We start from the raw sequence: 15,675 nt of genomic DNA on the forward strand, positions 1-15,675 counted from the left end.
AGCTTAGTTTGGGGAGGGTAATCACCTGCATTGGGGTTACATGTAGCTGTTGTTTGGGGTATTGGGCATTTCATTACAGTATGAATAGGGTTGTTTAGGGAAAGTGAATAGGTGCACTGGGGTTAGCTACATTACAAGTATGGTTTGGGGGCTCTTGCACCTCACAGGGTTATGGTAATAGCTTAGTCTGGGGAGGAATGGACACCTGCCCTGGGATTAGCTCTTGTTTACCAGATCAACAATGCATATGCACACAAATAGTGTGTGTTGACTGTACAACATTCAAGATGAGCATTAGCTATATCAGTTCAATTGCCGGCAGACCGAGAGTTACCTTAATTGTCAACCTGGACATCACAGGAAGCCTTCACAAACAACCTTCCACTCTGATGCTAAATTAAAACTGTAAATAGAAATAAAAGCTTGTTTCAGTAGGGTGGTTGCTTGTGATTTCATGTTTGCTTGACCAATATTGTTTTCAAATAGAAAACCTACAACACAAGGTTTTATTTTTTTCCCCGTGTACATGCACAGTACAGGCCACTGGATTAGCAAGACATACAAAGAATGTATGGAATATGATGGATTTACAAGCAAACTACATATCCCTTCATGTGTATAATTCAATAATTTTAAACAATGTTATACAAGAGCAGACTTAATACAGCCATAACTTGCATTCATCCTGAGCTTATAGTCACTGGGAAATTAATTTTAAAACCAGTTGGGACAACTAGAGTGGCACTGGAAACAGCTTCTCACGAAAGGGATTACGTGTACCATAGCTTAGTTAATGTAAGGGTGGACTTGCAAGTATGGGTGATTCATAGAAACCAAAAGAATTTTCTACAGATGTTCTTAGTCATAAGATGCACTCCTGAACAGCACTTATGTGAGATTGCATCACAAATGTTCTTCCGTACACCAAAGCATTAGCCTTGGTAGTGATCTAAGATTCATGTTTGTTTACTCGTAGAGGAATATAGGAAATAAAGGTTAAGGAATGTTATTTGTTGGTTTGTTGTTTAAAATGTGCTATTCCAGAAAGCATCCATACCCACCCCAAGGAAGGTGGTAATTAGAAATTTAGGAAACATGAACTCATCATGGACAACATCAACATTACCAGAGTTAATACCAAGAGTTTGCTTTTGTGCAATGTGTGATGTCCTTTTTGAGACCACCATTGATATAACTTTGAACTCAAAAAAAAAAATTGAGTCAATTCTATCGAATGAATCATTTTCAACACAAACATTTCACACGTAGAGACATGTGCATCATATTTGACTAAGCTTAATTCACTTCAGTCTGATTAATTTTGCTTCTTTCCTGCAGGAAAGCCATCAGGAATAGTCAGTTGACTAGGGATTTTTCCTCCAGGCGAAGCACTAGCAATATTGTCCTCAGTAAGAGTGATTTTAGTCAAGTTTCCTAGAGTCATGTCCGATCTGTCCTATATTTCTCTACAGATTCCCATGAAATATCACCAGCAAGCCTTGTTTTGAAATCACCAGAGAAAATATAACATCATCATGTATAAGGCACTATTGGAACAGAAAATTTCGTTAAAATAATGGAGGGGGAGGGGAAGGCTTATCTGATGCCTTGTATGGTAGGTGTTAAGGGTAGTTTCCTGTGCAGTGCGGTGACTGAATTCAAGAACCAACAAAAACTTACCAAAAGTTGCTGCAGAGTATACCATCACTGACATTTTGAATCCACGTTAAGCAACACTAGGACACTGGCAAGGTCTTTAAAATTACATTAAAAAACCAATAAGTGATAGAATGTTCACTGTTAGTAATAACCCACTAACTTAAACGTATTATGCATTAAGTTGGTAATATATTCTCGCATAATTTTGCGTACATTTACAGGTGTGAATTAATGTGTGTAAATCAAACTAGAAAAAACGTATGGACAGCTTAATTACCCTCTTATGTAAATTCAGACCCATTAATCCAAGAAAAAGTACACGACGGTGAAAATTCACCTTGAGTAACGTTTACCCTAAAGGATTGGGACATCAATCTTAAGAATTAAGACTCCAATTTATTTCACAACTCCAATTTCTCATGTATGCATCACAAATATGACCTATATGCAACTATGGATAATCAATAAATCCGATATTTTGTATAAAGCACAGAAGGTTAAGAAAATTTTAGCAGCTGAATCAACCTACTGGAAGCATGCTCTATGAAGAAGACTTCAAAACAGTCACTGTGTTGAAGGATACCTGTTATTTTAGACAGACAATCAAGTTCATTTAATTCACAATCTTAGGACACCTTGACAAAAATCGTAAGAGATTATATCGCAAATGAACGCAAATGAGTGCTAAAAAAAATTACCAGAACGTAAACCATGACAAAAGTGTCTGCAATGATCACTCATCTTTCCTAGACGTATCTTTTCACTTAATATCTCATTTGCAAGCAAGGGCCGGCCCCCAGTTGTAAACAGTAAGTTTATGAAGGCCTAGTTTATACGTCACGCTACAGTCAAATTTAATTCCATTAAATTCATCGTTCCGTTAACATAAATTGTGGCGTGGCTTGTGTCGAAATCAATACGGTTGAATTTAATTCACTTCCCAAATGAAGTGTCTCTGGTCGCCACGGATCGCTGCGGGCTTGTTAAAATAAGTTTGAAATACATTTAAAAAATGTATGCATTTCATTCGACGCAACGCTAGTACAACGCTTAAACTGAAGACGCGTTATCGATATTTTATCCATCTTACCAAGACAGATAAAATGTCTAAGACGAATTTAATTTGTTTTAGACGTCACGCTATCGTCGAATTTAATTGCTTGAGGGACCTTGAATTACATTCGTCTGAATTCAATTCGACTGTAGCGCGACGTATAAACTAGGCCTAAGTTTATGTAAGTTATTAAAAAAGTAAGTTTTTTTAGACATATTCTCTGGACTGGGGGTTAATTATATAAAATCTCCACTGATCTCACAGTTGTTTTATATTAATTCATTATTTTGCCATTGGACCTGAGAGATTCAGACAACAAACAAACAAAAAAATAGTGTAAAATCACAACATGAGCTTAACATGAATTATAATGACATAAATCAAACATGTTCCTGTAAAATTCGCAGAAGCATTCAAATTTGGAAACTTTTTTTCGATGGATACCTACATGTAAGCTTAACTTTAAGAAGGCCGAAGAAAAAAACTCCGGCTGTTTTCATTCTTGATCGTCAGCTCTATCCTTAAATTAACTACAGTGATAGCCAGCAAGAGTTATGAGAGTTCACAAATAAATCAAATTAGCTTCTAACAAGCAGATTGTACATGTCACGCGATCCGTCTCACAAACTTTACGTGCGGACTTGCTTCGGAACAGAAGTGTGTACGTTCTGCTAGATTTATGCTCGCCGTTTGTGGAAGAGGGTAAGTATGACAACGGTACACAGAGCTTGAACTTATTTTGTCTCGCCATTGAGTTCCCATAAACTTGTTCCAAGCTTACCTTCTGCTGCTTCTGGCATGCCGAAAATCTGCAGGGAAATTGAGTTGCAAATATAAAACGCCAAAGCGATCAAGCTTTTCCCAGCAGCCTACATATTGAGACTCTTGTGACTCAATGAAGTCAGCCCATGGTTACACGATTGATAACAGATAAGAAACAGCGAAAATTCAAAGACAAAAGATACAAAACAATTTAAAACTGCACCCTGATGAAGACCTCTATGGCTGCATTTCAGGTCCTGCTATTCCCTGGACTTCCGCGTTGCTCCCAAATATGGTAAAGGGCTTATTTTATTGGTCAAATAGTGTCACATGGTTTGTCATATGAAGCTGGCTGGAAGAACAAGATTCTACGCTGGACAAGGAATCAAGGATTAAGGACAAGGAAATGGATTTTTGAGGTCATCGGAAGAGAAAAACCCAAGTATAAAATCAAGAACACACAACCTGGATGACTTAACCCCAGTCTCATCAAGGCCCTACTCTTCACCGTTCATGAGTCGTTTGCATTTGTATTTGTTTTTTAACTCTCATTGGGCAGAAGCCAGTGATCTAAGCCAGTGAACTAAGGGGCTATTTTCATGGAGGGAAATCGAATTAAGTACTATGAAGATCCTAGAAGGCAGATCACCCTTGCACCATGTGTTTTCTGTATTTAGTTTACATGCAAAAAGTTGTACTTGGCCCTAGCGATAGGATTTTGCCGGCTAGCTGACGACTGAGCGGAGAGATAGGAAGATCCTAGCACCATGTAAACTAGATCCGCTTGATAGATCCTAGTACTAGGGACAAAAAAGAACAAACATGGCTGCATCCGAGCGTTCAGCTGCTAAAGGCCGACAATTTTTCTTCTTTTCGTTCTCCACTTGGTAACTACTCCGACCGAAATTTCTGCACATGAAACAATGGAAAAGTTGATCCACCTTCTTGGACCTTCCTTGTGCTACGATCCTCCTCCCTTCATGTAAACAGCACCTAAGCCTTGGACACTTTCCTTTTCCGAGTAGATGTATTTTTAGAACAGTTCTCAGGGGACTTTCTGACCGTCCACAGTTCAATTATCCAATCAAAGGAGAGAAATGACAGTTAAATTTTAATACATCATACCTTCTCGCTTGAAGGGTCGTTTTAAAAATAAACTTTACTCAGGGAAGTTTTTCAATCGAGGAATTAATACAATACAACAGAGACAGACAGTCATTGGCTCCTGACCTGGGCTGTTGCCTTGGCTGAAGCCTATGCCGACGGCGGTTCAAGCTCCCTACAGGTCCAACAAGGCCGGACAGGCTTTGGAGGAAAGACCAGACAAAAGACAGTTGCTGGCTCTCGAGGTTTGGGGTTTTGGAATGGGGTCAACTACTCCACTTTGTTAAGGAGCTCTGTCATACGGAAACCGTTACAATCAGGCTTCAAGCACAGACCTTGTCAACTTAAACTCTAACCAACCAACCGACAGGATGACTACTACTGAAAGCCTTCTCAGGGACGCTAGTAGTGCGAGTGAGAGTTTTCTGAGGTCCAAAGCAAAGCATGGAATGTGCGCACCATGAACGAAACAGGTTATTGGTGAGATGAAAAGGTAACAGCTGAACGTCATTGGAATAAGTGAATGCCCATGTTCAGATGGCTCGGCCATGTTCTAAGAATACCCCGGTAACGCATACCGCAAAAAACACTAAGGTGGACACCCGAGAGTGTAAACAAAACAAAAACAAAAAAAAAAAAAAAAAAAAAAAAAAAAAAGAAGAAGAAGAAAGGGCCGCGGAATCCGGACCCAGAGATGCGAGCCTTATGCACTTGTCATCGGCTTTCCCGAGGTTGGTGAATCCCCGGAATAGGCAAGGATTTGGTAACTGTGCATTTCAAAGTCCCTGTAATTCCCCGCCTGCGGTTTTTTTTCTGGCAAAGCCCCCATCCGGTGGGGAAGACAAACACTCATTAATTAAGAGTTGAAGACGTCACTTGAAAATATAAGATCCAGTCCACTACTTCGCGATAATTCCAATTTTCCAGCTTGTATGGCCTATTTTATGCACAAAATAACAATGAATTTTAACACATACCTTTTCGTTTTTCTCCGCCAAACTTTATCTATCGACGAAAAGACAACTTGTTCCCAATCTCCTGTCGCTGTTTGAGATGGAAAGTCCCCACAGGTCAGGTAGTCATAAATCTAACTCCCCACATTTCCCCCACCCTCCTCAGTGTCTTGCATTTGTTGCAAAGTCCCCAAAACGATCTCAATTCCCCCAGATATGACGCGGGCCCCCGCCTCAGGGAAGCCGATAACAAGTGCAAAGATAGCAAAAGATCACGAGAAATGCCCGGGAAGAAGGGTGGAGGCAGGAGGGTGGGGGGGGGGGGGGGGATGCGGCGGTGTTCTCCAAGCCCTGGCCCTACTGTAATTTTTCAGTATCTTTTTTAACACCTGCCACTAAAATTCATACCGATTTTTAGACCTGGTTTCCAGACACTCCACCCATTCTCAGACTTTCAAACCAACCTGGTCAAAATTTGTTCCCTACTCCAGACCAAACGGCTCAAAAACCACACCCTTTGGCAGCACAGTCTATATAGGGAAGTCCCCCGGGGGAGAGTTAACAGGGGATGGTTGCGACTTTATACCTCACTGAAGGGCGAAGAGGATGAGTGAGTTACTTTTGTATTTAAAGAAAAATGATAAACGCTATCTGCCATTGGTAAGAGATTAGAAAAAATTCCAGCAGATCTGCATCTATCAAAAGCTCTTTTTTCACTGGACCCTGCATGCAGCTTTATTGTTTTTCTAGGGATGAGAACATTCTCCTTTTATTCGCTTTGTTGTCCTCTTGACCAACCATGCAAGACGTTGCAAATGGTGTATGTCGCCCAAAAAATCCTCCATTTGGTGGCCAAAATTTTCGCTGGTTAAATTGCTTCAATTTGTAGAGAGCCCATTTTTTCTACAACACGCGCAATAAATATTTTCCAAGCTTTGTCGCAAAAAGATATTTCAAAGTTCCTGGAGAGGGGGGGGGGTACCCTAGAAATTTCAGGGTAGCTGAGGGTGCTCATCTGGGAGGAGCCCTCAGAGTGGAAACTTAGCCCCTCAGAATACCTAGCGAAAAAGGCCATAACATTGGAGCGAGTCGATGGGCTCCTGGTGCAATATTGTTTGAGAATAAGAAACAATGTATGCCATTTTTGTCCAAATTGAAACCAATGTCTAAACATGCATGGTGATCGCAAATTTTGATTTGGTTAGGCACCGCCGAAACGCTTGTTGCTTGGACCATTCGGTGCGCAAAAAATATGCGCAGTAACAAAAGGGGACACCTGGAACCGCCAGTTAATACAACCCCATTCCGTAAAATGTAAGGGTAATAAACTCAGTGTTTTCGCCGAAAGGCAAAGTATATTTCTTCTAACTTTACAAGATACAAATTTACACATTGTCTTGAATAAATCAAAAAATATTTGTACCACGCTGCACAACTAATCTCGACAAGTCTCTTTTTGACATGTTCCTTGCAAATGACGCAGGAGAACGCCATTCTTTACCAAACTATAAATTTACTATGAATACAATATGGCGTGATACATTGTTACATAAATTGGGAAGCATTTACATAGATTTTTGCTTACATGAAGGTTATAACTAAGACCATCTACAATCTGAAAACAAGCCAGAATTCAAGTGAATGAATTTAATCAAGCCTTTCACTCCTTATGTCATTTCACTGTGGCTCCAAGTTTTCAGTCCGTGGATCCAAACCTTAACTATAACCATTCAAGTTCAAAAGCTACCAAGCTGTACGTTCAACCGTTACCGTTCGTGCGGTACATTGGTACCAACGTGTTGGTTTGACGTCAGCATTCAAATTAAAGCTACTGAGCAGCACTTTCTTTCAGCACTGTTTATTACGCTGTACAAGGAGGTGGCATCTTTTTGAGTCTGGATGAAATCGTGAGGTTAAATCAATCATATTCAAAAACTATTTTGCAGAGCTTTCCACCTGCACTAATTTTTTTTATGCCGAAGTCTGTTCATGAAATCCTATCGTGCCACCTCAACAGAAATTGACCAACACTTTCCTTTGATTCTATTATTTTGTTTCTTTACAAAATTAACAATCAAATTGGGCTTCTTACCCACATTTGATGTTATTGACCAGTACTTTCCTTTGATGCTGTTTTTTTTCCAAAATTAACAATCAAATTGGGCTTCTTACTCACATTTGATGATATTCAGTAGTACTTTGCTTTGATGCTGTTTGTTTTTTATTTCTTTACAAAATTTACAATCAAATTGGGCTTCTTACCCACATTTGATGTTATTGAGCAGTACTTTCCTGTAGCAGTGTTTATTAATCTGTACAAGGTGGTGACATCTTTTCAGTCTGGATGAAATAGTGAGGTTTAATTAATTATATACAGAAACTAGTCTGCTGCACTTTCGGCCGACACTGTTTGTTGTGTCACATAAAGTGATCACCACTTTTTTTGCCTGTTGATAAAATCTTGTAGTTACCTTTAAAAAATGACCAACATGCTATTTGTTTAAAATTTCTTTACAAAAATCAAATTGGGCTTCTTACCCACATTTGATATTGTGTGCTTTTCGTGGCGAGAGAAAACGATGATCCATGTTGCTACCCTCATAGCCTGCAAGCAAGCTCTCTTGGGGGCGGGGGGGGAAAGAGGAGAGAGCTTGCAACGATGTCTCAGGAATTTTCATTTCTGTGTTGAATTTTTCGACGCAAAACACTGATTGGTGGATATTGAATTTGGTGCTTACGTCATTGCTCTTCGCGTGCGTCATGTTGACAACACAAAATTGGTGGCGCCTCCACCCCCAAGAGAGCTTGCTCGCAGGCTACTACCCTCAATAGTAAAAACATTAAAATGACATTACCTAAACAATTATAAATCTATGGAAACTTTTATACCAAAGAAAAAGCGAAAAAGACTCATCTTGGATAACCACGTTCCAGTGATTTCACTTTGGGGAGCTTTAGCAACGACGACGGCGACGGTAACGACAACCCCGCAAACCAATAGGTTTAACGGGTAAAAACAATCGCTCTGCACGTGCATTTTACATTTTGGCACATTTCTTTGCCGTCCTCTGCAAAACAACAACGTGAAATGACCACATTTAAGGTTTTGTGGAGAACGTGAACGCACGAAGGTGAATTTTTTATTTTCTTTCTTAACTTGTACGCCACTCCTACCAATTTGGTTCCTGGATAGTTCGCCATTTTTGTAAAAGTTGAGCGAGTTGAAAAAATCGCATTGTAGCACAACTGAAATAAATATATATTTTCAGGTGACGTTTTCGTTGCCGTTGCCGTTTCCGTCGTCGTTGCTTAAGTTCCCTATTGTCAACAATTACCAAGAACGTTGATCAGTATTACCTTGACCCTCTAATGATGTCACCATAACAACAACTGGTACAATATGACAAGACAATGGTTGTTGCTATGGTGACATTAAGGGCCTTTCCACTGGAGTATAGGTAAAAGATTAACCCTTTAACCCCTAATATCAAGGAACACATTCTCCTTTCTTGTCCTACGCTTTTCTTATAAAAGTACTAAGGAGAAATTCTAAGATTAACCCTTTAAGCCCTAACAGTGATCAGCATCAAATTTCTCTTTGTAATATATTAATGCCGGCTTATTCAGCCCCTGAGGTCATGAGAATTAAGGATATGATCACTCAAGGTGAATTTTCTTGATAGTTTAATAACTTCTCCCCAGAACTTTTACAAGAAAATTATGAGGACAAGATAGGAGAATTTGTTCTTTGATATTAGGGGTTAAAGGATTAACGACGTGTTTGCCTTTCACATTGCTAACCACTCACGTTCCTTTTACTATCGCTCCTTCCTTTGACTGATCAGTGTAAAATGATATTCTAAGAACTAAAGGTCCCTGTTCACAGAATCTTTGATTCCAGGTAAAAGTAACAAGAGTCACGCTGATCTGGTATTCTCTTTTCGTGACCTTGGGTGTCCTGTGGTTCATGCAGTGACAAATGCTGCTGAGAAAAAAAAAAGTAGCAGACAAATTAACATCTTATCTGACACCAACATGGCGTCCATCTAAAGCCACCAAAACGGATCAACATTTCACGTATTTAAGTGTGTACATGTGATAACCTGAGATACGTCTAACCTTTTTTCTTTCACAGAGTTTCAGTAGAAAGGACTGCTGTGTCGTTGTTGCTTTCTTTCCTGAATGAGCAACACATGAAGCAAAAAATCCCTGATAAACTACTAAATATTTGTGGTTAAACAAGTGAGTTCAATGACTCAATAAGAAGTTAACTACGACTAAAAATAAGAAAGAAAACTTGATTGACTCCCTTAATTTGCAAAATGTGTTGCCAATTGTATCAAGCCCTCACTTCAGACTAATTGGTGTACTTTCTGACAATAAGCCAAGCACTCATTTGTAATCAAGCAAAAGTTTAAGGGTACTGTGGACTGACCCTCCGAGTGGGCGGGCATGAAAGTGTACAAAAACACTTAAATTGTCACAGAGGAGAAATCTCCTTTCTGAGAGGTCAATTCTTTCAGTCAACTTTAGCAGCATACAGATCACAGTAACAAAGTTGAAAGCGCATAAATTCTAGTTTTTAGAAGTTATTAGTTAAGGTTACCCGGGACCTTCAGAGGTGTCTTCAGAGGTGTCTCGCGTCCAAGCGATGTAGCGCGTCCGGTTTAAACTGTAGATACCTGAACCCTTATATCAAATTAAAGCTTATAGAGCTGGCTATCCAACTAAACCAAGAATTTTGAAATAAAATGAATTGCCGAATTTTTAGCGCTGTTTTCTCAAATAAATTCTTTTCACTTGGAGGAGCCACTTTAAAGAGCTAAAACTCAAAAGGAATTTGTTCGTTTGCCTTCAAATTTGGACAGTAGCTAGTTTAACATCTAAACAACAAAAACGTGTCTGCGAATTTTTTCTTTCGAAATATTTTTCTCCGAGAGTGATTTTTGTACGATTACTCCACATTTTTTTCATCCTATTTCGAAAATGCTCTATAGCTTTTCACTGTAATTGAATATGGCAAAACGCAGACACGTTTTTCAGCGCTTTGGGTCAGGAAACTGAGGAGCAAATTAAATTAGCAAAAAAACAAAATTCACTTAGACTTGTAGCTTTAAAAAGGTGATTCGGACGCTCGCAATAAGAGGTCGTGAAAAATTCGACAATTTATTTTATTTCAAAATTCTTGGTCTAGTTTTATAGCCAGCTCTATAGGCTTTAATTTGATATGGGGGTTAAGGTATCTACAGTTTAAACTGGACGCGCTACATCGCTTAAACACGAGACACCTCTCAAGGTCCCGGGTAACCTTAATAGAATTCTCCCTTTTTCCAAACAAGACGAAAATTCATTCAGTTCTTGCTTTTAGGGCCTGACTTCTAACATAGAGCATATAAAGCAGATAGAACCATACATTGTAATGCCGAGTTTACGTAACAGGGCAGCAGACTGAGAAACGCGAGGACAGCACAATTTCTTTGTGTGACAGCCAATCCCTCTGGTTTAAATTGCTCTCGATGTGTTCGTGTCGTAAACAAAAAAAAGCAAACGACTGAAACAGAAGATTACGTGAAATTCATAAATAATTTATAGCTGTCACTCTGGTCACACGGGGGCATTTTACTGTCTTCTTTCCTCTGATGCCATGTTACATACGACACAAGTTCGGTTATTTGAGAACACAAGAACTAAGTAGAAAGCCGGGGAGCTGTCTACATTTGTGATATTCTCGATTGTCCTCAAATTCCCATATAGTCTTATGGCAATACAACAATGCATGAGTTTACCTTCATTGCTACTGAAATCCTTGCTAGCCTGCATGCAAACTTCTCCAATTGATATTTCCTTTGCTTTTCTGCGTAAAGCAAAAGATAATGAGACGTCTCTACGCAGGCAATTGCCTGCTTTTTGTTACGACATGCGTAAAGATTCCTTTGCTTACATTTGCATTGACAGCTCTGCTTTCGTCGCAGGCATGTGCTGACAGGCCCACAGTCTTGTTTCAGCAAATGGAAAGGCCACCAACATTTAGCACCACTAGCCACAGTTGGAGTGAATAGGCACGTTTTCAGAAATAATACTGCCTTCCACAACTCAAATCTTAGCTGACAAACTGTCTTGCACTCCATAAAAGCTGACAGTTAGATCAATCAAGGAAAGTGATTTGGATTTTACCACTAGTTTACTTAAGTCGTATCCATGGCTGCCTTGGGTTACACGTTGGTCATTCAATCGTAATCTCAGTGTGGTTAGTGACTCGCATCTCATTAAAATGTCCCAAAATTTGGGTAAAAAGTCATTACTTCCTTCACCATAGAAGTTTAATGTTAGATTGAGTGTAGATAAAGACTTGTTCTTTGCCAAAACATCATCCAAACCACATTCCCAGTCATCACTTATGTCCCTGTAGATGCTTATTGTCAGAGTGAGCGTACTTAATGGGGTCGAAAAGAAAAGTTCCAGCATGCTACCACTACTGAAGGTGCTGTAGCTGTTAACTGTAAGAGTAAAGGCATTCAATGAAGTGTTCATCAAATCCCTTACCAGAAAGTAAGGTATGTCCTCAAAGAGACCTCCGCCCTCTCTGTACTTGTTAATAATCATAGTGAGTGCCTTCAATGATCTGTTTTTGCACAATTCCTTAACAACATTGCACACTAAGTCATAACTCGAATTATCGAAGTCGTTAATTTTCAGAGTGAGTGCATTCAATGCTGTGCATAATCGCAAACCAATAACCACATAGGGTAACCAGACATTATTGAGGCCGTGAAAAAAATCTACTGTCAGAGTAAGTGCATTTAATGATGTGTTTTCCATCACAGCAAGCTGAGAAAATTTCAAGCCTCCAACAATGGGCACGGAGGAGAATATTGCAACACTGAGCTTTTCCTCCTTGGTATTTCTCAGTTGGGTAATGAGCGTTGTCAGTGACAGAAGATCAAAAAAGACATCAGGATCATCACTTGATTCATCTGGACGTGAATGCACGTCGTGTACATTTAGCGTAACAGCTGGGTTCTCGTCTAAAATTACTTGAAAGAGATTCCTTTCCTCTTTAGTCAAGCTGCCCCAAATGTTGACACTCACGGAGGACAATGTTTCTTTTAGATGGACGCATCTTGCCGTGCAACTTGCAATACTGTCTGTTAATTTTCCACGGACATTTAAAGTCAGGTGAGACAGTGGGGTACCCATCAAGGTTTTACATAAAGCTTCTGCGCCTTCACAGCTCAGCTCACCCCAAAGGTTGACAGTTAAGTGACATTCTGGAAGTAACCCTTTGTCCACCACAACTGGAAGAAAATGAGCCACCTGATCAGCCGTCACTTGACAGAAGATTTCTGGATGAAAAGCCAAAGAAACTTGTGACTTCTTAGCTGTCTGCAGATTTTCCACTAAAGCCTGCCAGTTGTCAGGGAGCTCTCCGAAAACAGATACTCTTAAATCATTCAGAGAACAATTTTCCACCAGACCTCTTTGTATTAAATTAGCACCACAGAAGCTCAGTCTTCCTTCAACACATAAATCAAGAGACTTCAAAACGGTTTGTCCTGTGAGTCCTCTGTTAAGAGCAGCAGCTAATAAATCTTGCATATCTCCACAAATGATGAGGGACAGAGAGGCCAGAGATCTGTTTGATAAAAGCTTTTCTAAAGCTTGAATAGCAGTCTTACTCATTAAGCCACGAATCCTGAGAACAGCAGATGTCAATGGTGTATCGGCAGATAATCCTTTTTCAAGAGCTGCAGCCCAAGCCTCACGGCATTCTCCTGACAATGTGAACGTCACTTTTGTTAAGCTCTTGCTTGCAGCCAAACCCTTACCAATAATGCTAGCTACGTCACAAGAGATAATCTGCTGGACCTCAAGGCTCAATGCCAATAAACAATTACTTGCTGACAACCTTTCAAACAGAACATCTGCTATATCTTTTGTTATTTCAATTAAAGAAATGTTCAGCATCCTCAGCTGTGAGCAAGACTCTAAGACATCTCTGACGATGGTAACAACATGCAGAGGCAGTTGTATTTTTGGCAAAGATGATTGAGACAAGTCAAGTGTGACAGGTCTCTGCATATTTGAAAACTTTTTACAGGCCCCTAAAACACGGGCAAAAGGGCCGCAAGATTTTCTCAGCCAATGGAGATTGCTGTCGTGTGATTCTTGTAAGTCACTAACATTAAAATGTGCATACACTGGAAAAGGTATGAAGTGAAAGAGAGCACCCGCCATTTTTGCAGCATTTCCACTTTCACTGAAGCTTTTAATGAAAAAATTTGCTGCCGCCTTACTGCATCTATGCCAGTCCCAGTCACCCGAGCTACGCAGCTTTTCACCAATCTGACTAAACAGAATATTTGCTTCCTCACCTAGCATCCCAGCTACAAATAGAAACACTTGAGGGTATTTTTCTACCAAAGAATTTAAGTCTAAATGCTCAAATACATTAAACTTGTTTTTTCGTAACTTGTGCGCAATATATAATGCAGCCAGGTGCTCTTGGAACGTTTTGTGAAGAAAGTAGTATTCATGTTGTGGATTCAACTTCTTCAAACTTTCTTCCTTGTAAAGAAAACCGAGTCCACGAGCCACCAATTTGTCATTTCTCTTTTCCAATTCTTTCATTTCGTCTTCATGAAAACTATGGCGATCGTTCAGGAGGCATTTCCAAGCTAGCTTTCCAAGTGCAAGGAGTTCCTTTTTAAATTGCTTGTCTAAATCCCTGTCGTCTTCATGGAGCTTAAGATTGTGTTTTGCGCTATATCTTCTCAATAGACACCGGACAATGATTTGGTAAAGCTCGGTACGGGAAGAGGGCAATTTTCCTTCGTAATCTTGATAAATGACGCACAGGAGAAGTAGATTTAGCGGATTACTTCGAAGGGCATGTAATAATGTGTTCTCTTTGATTTCTTCAATGAGCCTTTCACCCTTCAATAAATGCTCTAGACCAACATTCTTAAAATGCTTCCTGATATACTCGAAAGCATCACTTTCAGTGAATCCTTCGATCTGTAAAAGAATGTCAAAAACAAACGTCTTCCTTGCATCAATTCCTCTCTCTTGCCGCGACGTGGCCAGGACATAACAAAATGGCAGAATTCTTCGGTGAAGAAGGTCATCCACATGATGCTTTGATTTTTCGGGAAGCTCGTCCAGACCGTCCAAAATAATTAAAATTTTCTCCTGATTATGAATGTCCTTCAGGAAATCCAGTAGCTTTTCCTTGATATTTTTGTTAATATCCTTTGGCAGAAGTTGCTCAATAATGGCGTCCATAATACCTCCATCAATGTCGCGGCATTTTAATAGCAGCACACATTCGAATTTGGGAAAGGTAAACGTTGTTGCAGTATTTTGATTTGCCCAGTCATAAGCAAGTTTGAGGCAAAATGTTGTTTTGCCAATCCCGGGGTTTCCCTCAACAAGTGTCATGACATCCTCGCCTTTGTTAAGAGCCCTGAAGATGTCATACACATTCACCCCATCACATTTTGGTTGTGGAACAATCTCGCCTCTGTTAACAAAGCTTAGGATGTCATCATACATGTTCAACTCATGACCTTCTGTTTGCCCAACAAACTCGCCTTTGCGAAAACGCATAAAGATGTTATGTGCGTTCACCTCATTCCCTTTTGTTTGAACACCTGCTTTTCGTCTTGAAACAATTTTCAATCTTGTGTAGACGTCTTCAAGAGGTAACTGAATAGTGTTGTCCCAAAGAAGCGGCCTCAGTTGAGCTCGTCTATTGTACTCGGCTTTGAGCAACTTTACAACAACTGAGTTGTCCGTACCTGCTAGGAAAGTAAAAAAGAAGTAACCATCAACATTATTTCAAGAGAGAAACTAAATATATGGAGTTCATTCATGTAATAAAAAAACCGTCACTAAGTCCTAGACAGGGAATGAGCCCATGACTCCTTTAACAATATTCAATTTACAGCTTCTGGCTAGTGGGTTCCAATCTCCTGCTTGCATTATGTTCAAACAAAATTCCTTAAGCTAAACCTCTGTCATTTCAGTGCACTCCAACAAGACCAGCCACCATCTGCTTTGCAATTAGGGGAAGTTTATTGAGAAGGCTCACATAGGTATACATGCAGGGTCAAGGTAGCCGTCCACATCAGGCTACAGCCTAAC

The 15,675-nt window shown here is 39.8% G+C and overlaps 2 protein-coding genes and 2 long non-coding RNA genes across 6 annotated transcripts in view; all 4 read right to left on the reverse strand.

Moving 5' to 3' along the window:
* The window catches only part of LOC146453767 (uncharacterized), a 20,009-nt gene extending 16,288 nt beyond the window's left edge, over positions 1-3,721 (reverse strand). The window contains exons 1-3 of the mRNA XM_085096359.1: positions 3,495-3,721; positions 1,681-1,736; positions 335-403 (exon numbers count right to left, since the gene is read on the reverse strand). Of these exons, the coding sequence (XP_084952485.1) occupies positions 335-355 (21 nt within the window). The 5' untranslated portion in view covers positions 356-403; positions 1,681-1,736; positions 3,495-3,721. The remainder of the gene's footprint in view (positions 1-334; positions 404-1,680; positions 1,737-3,494) is intronic.
* The window catches only part of LOC146453768 (uncharacterized), a 27,841-nt gene extending 16,288 nt beyond the window's left edge, over positions 1-11,553 (reverse strand). The window contains exons 1-2 of the long non-coding RNA XR_014859454.1: positions 11,474-11,553; positions 7,971-9,514 (exon numbers count right to left, since the gene is read on the reverse strand). This is a non-coding gene — a long non-coding RNA (uncharacterized LOC146453768). The remainder of the gene's footprint in view (positions 1-7,970; positions 9,515-11,473) is intronic.
* Positions 1-15,675, reverse strand: part of LOC146453765 (uncharacterized) — an 88,339-nt gene that overhangs the window by 40,582 nt on the left and 32,082 nt on the right. The window lies entirely within an intron of this gene.
* The window catches only part of LOC146453769 (uncharacterized), a 71,576-nt gene continuing 67,451 nt past the window's right edge, over positions 11,551-15,675 (reverse strand). For 2 of the 3 annotated variants that reach the window (XM_085096355.1, XM_085096356.1), the window contains exon 8: positions 11,551-15,332. In XM_085096355.1, the coding sequence (XP_084952481.1) occupies positions 11,626-15,332 (3,707 nt within the window). In that variant the 3' untranslated portion in view covers positions 11,551-11,625. The remainder of the gene's footprint in view (positions 15,333-15,675) is intronic. The other variant, XM_085096357.1, reaches the window with a different exon arrangement.

The sequence above is a fragment of the Pavona decussata genome, unplaced genomic scaffold (assembly GCF_977016875.1).
Source record: "Pavona decussata unplaced genomic scaffold, jaPavDecu1.1 SCAFFOLD_324, whole genome shotgun sequence".
Classification (NCBI taxonomy): domain Eukaryota; kingdom Metazoa; phylum Cnidaria; class Anthozoa; order Scleractinia; family Agariciidae; genus Pavona; species Pavona decussata.